This window comes from Bison bison, unplaced genomic scaffold, assembly GCF_000754665.1.
Source record: "Bison bison bison isolate TAMUID 2011002044 unplaced genomic scaffold, Bison_UMD1.0 scf7180017864217, whole genome shotgun sequence".
Taxonomy (NCBI): Eukaryota; Metazoa; Chordata; class Mammalia; order Artiodactyla; family Bovidae; genus Bison; species Bison bison.
Genome location: NW_011494789.1, coordinates 3,755,645 through 3,757,947, shown reverse-complemented (window position 1 = coordinate 3,757,947; position 2,303 = coordinate 3,755,645). Strand labels below are relative to the sequence as shown.

Below are 2,303 nucleotides of genomic sequence, written 5' to 3'. Positions count from 1 at the left end.
TTCCTCCCCCACTGACAGGAACAACTGGGGTGGGAGAAGGCAGGATTGCTTTTACGAACACTCCCACTCCGGGAGTTGGTGATGGACAGGGAGGCCTGGCATGCTGCAGTCCGTGGTGTCACAAAGAGTCGGACACAGCTGAGCAACTGAACTGAACTCCGCCCCCCACAACTTATTTCTGTGCTCAGTCCTCCATCATTCTCTGGCCCCCACCAACTCCCTGCCCACCATTCTATACCTTCTTTGCTGTTGCTTCTTTGCTGTCCAGAGCTGCCTTTGGGGTAGTACTCCCCCTCCAGCCCTCCCCAGCCATTCATCCTCTGGGGGTTGCTTAATCTTTAAACCTGCCCAAGGAATCAGTCTCTTCTGCTCCTTCCTTTCTAGCTCCCAAAGACAAGCCCAGAAGTCCTTTTGTATTAGAGATTTAGTTGCTAAACACTGGTGAGAATAGTAACAAAAAGTTGCCAGCTTCTTGGAGCCCTGATCTCCAGATCTGTTCCTAACTCCAGCTGAGAGAAACCATTGTAAAGGAAAGGATCCTGTGGCTTATACTGAGGCACAAATGAGGTGCGGGGTGTCCCTTTCTTGCCAATAAAAGCAAAAAGGAGTCTAGGGGCACCCCGCCCTCCACTTATGCCTTTTTGTTGCTTTCTTGCCCTATTTTTGGTGCCTGGGTCATCTAAGGGCCTCTGGCTCTTTGCCCTTCTGCTGTGTCCTTTTGGGTCCCTGCGCATAGGGTTTGCCTGTGGCCAGGCAGAAAATACTGGGGTTAGTACTTTCTCTGCAGGGTCCCCACAAGTCCTGCCAGGAAAAGTGGGGGTTGCTCTGAGTTCAAGCCTGTGGCAAACAGACACAGGAAAATAACTTTTCCTGCTCCCGTAGGCAAGGGATGGCATGGAAAGGGGCGGGGTATGCGAAATTCTTGGGCTCAGTGTTTAGTCGCTCAGTCATGTCTGACTCCTTGTGACCCCATGGCCTATAGTCCACCAGGCTCCTCTGTCCATGGGGATTCTCCAGACAAGAATACTGGAGTGGATTGCCATGCCCTCCTCCAGGGGATCTTCCCAGCCCAGGGATCGAACCCAGGTTTCCTGCATTGCAGACCGATTCCTTAGGGTCTAAACCACCAGGGATTAAATAGTAATTTCCTGGTAATCTGGCAAACTCGGGCTCCCTCCTGTGGTTGTGAGTGGAATGCGTCCAGTTGACCTTCGGGGAAAGTGATCAGAGAGGTGGAGGGGAGGATCCTTTGTTGTCTGGCTACTTAATCAGGTCCGGTCCACCCACCAGTGACTTCAGCATCTCAGGTCTTATGCCAGGCCTACTGCATCTGAATCTGCAACCAGGTTTGCACATTAGCGTTTGAAAGGCACTGCTCTGACAACCCCCAGGATGGCCTTAGAAGCCCTTCTTTTCTCACTCCTTAAGGAGATGCCGAGTCATCCGCAGTCCATGCAGCCCCTGTGTAATGCTGCTTCCCCTAAAGGGTTGGAGAAATGGAATTGTTGTTGTTTACTCACTAAGTCAAGTCTGACTGTTTTGCAACCCCGTGGACTGTAGCTTGCCAGGCTCCTCTGTCCATGGAATTCTCCAGGCAAGAATACTGGAGCGGGTTGCATTTCCTACTCCAGGGATCCAACTCATGCCTCCTTCATTGGTAGGTGGATTCTTTACCACTGAGCCACCAGGGAAGCCCAGAGAGATGGAATAAGCCACCTACTTCCATACTCTTAACCCCTTCTCAAGGCGTTTTCCCCCTTCACCAGCATCCTTGGTTCCCCTTTGGTTGCTGGATCCAGCTGTTCAAATCCAGGCAGCTGGACTGAGTGTCATGAGCTTTACGTGTCTTAGTCCTCTCCTCCCAGAGCCCATAATGCTCATGTTTGGAGCTGTTTTGGTAAAGCACATGGCATGTACAGCAGAAGATCTAAGCAGTGCACTGCTCTGCTGTTCTTCCCAAGATGACCGAACCCCTGTGGTAGAGGAAATGGCTCAGTTACATAAACACCCATTATGGGGTTACCCCAAGAGTGCTAGTCTAATTCTCTGGTTTTTCCAATATTTCCGCACTATGCCTCTGTCAGATTGCTTCTCTAAACCATTTGGCCCAAAGTTAGATATTCTCTGAGGCACTTAGATTTCCCCTAAGCCATGTATCTTCTTGCATGGAGTCTAGACTTTGTTTGCGTGCTAAGCTGCTTCAGTTATGTCTGACTCTTGTGGTCCCATGGACTCTAGCCCACCAGGCTCTTCTGTCCATGGAATTTTCCAGGCAAGAATACTGGAGGAGGGCATGGCAACCC

General features: G+C 50.8%; 1 protein-coding gene across 1 annotated transcript in view; it reads left to right on the top strand.

Annotated features, from left to right (window-relative positions):
- DOK2 (docking protein 2, 56kDa) overlaps positions 1 to 2,303 on the top strand; it is a 7,229-nt gene that overhangs the window by 2,085 nt on the left and 2,841 nt on the right. Inside the window, exon 3 of the mRNA XM_010845492.1 lies at positions 1,767 to 1,897. Within this exon, the coding sequence (XP_010843794.1) occupies positions 1,767 to 1,897 (131 nt within the window). The remainder of the gene's footprint in view (positions 1 to 1,766; positions 1,898 to 2,303) is intronic.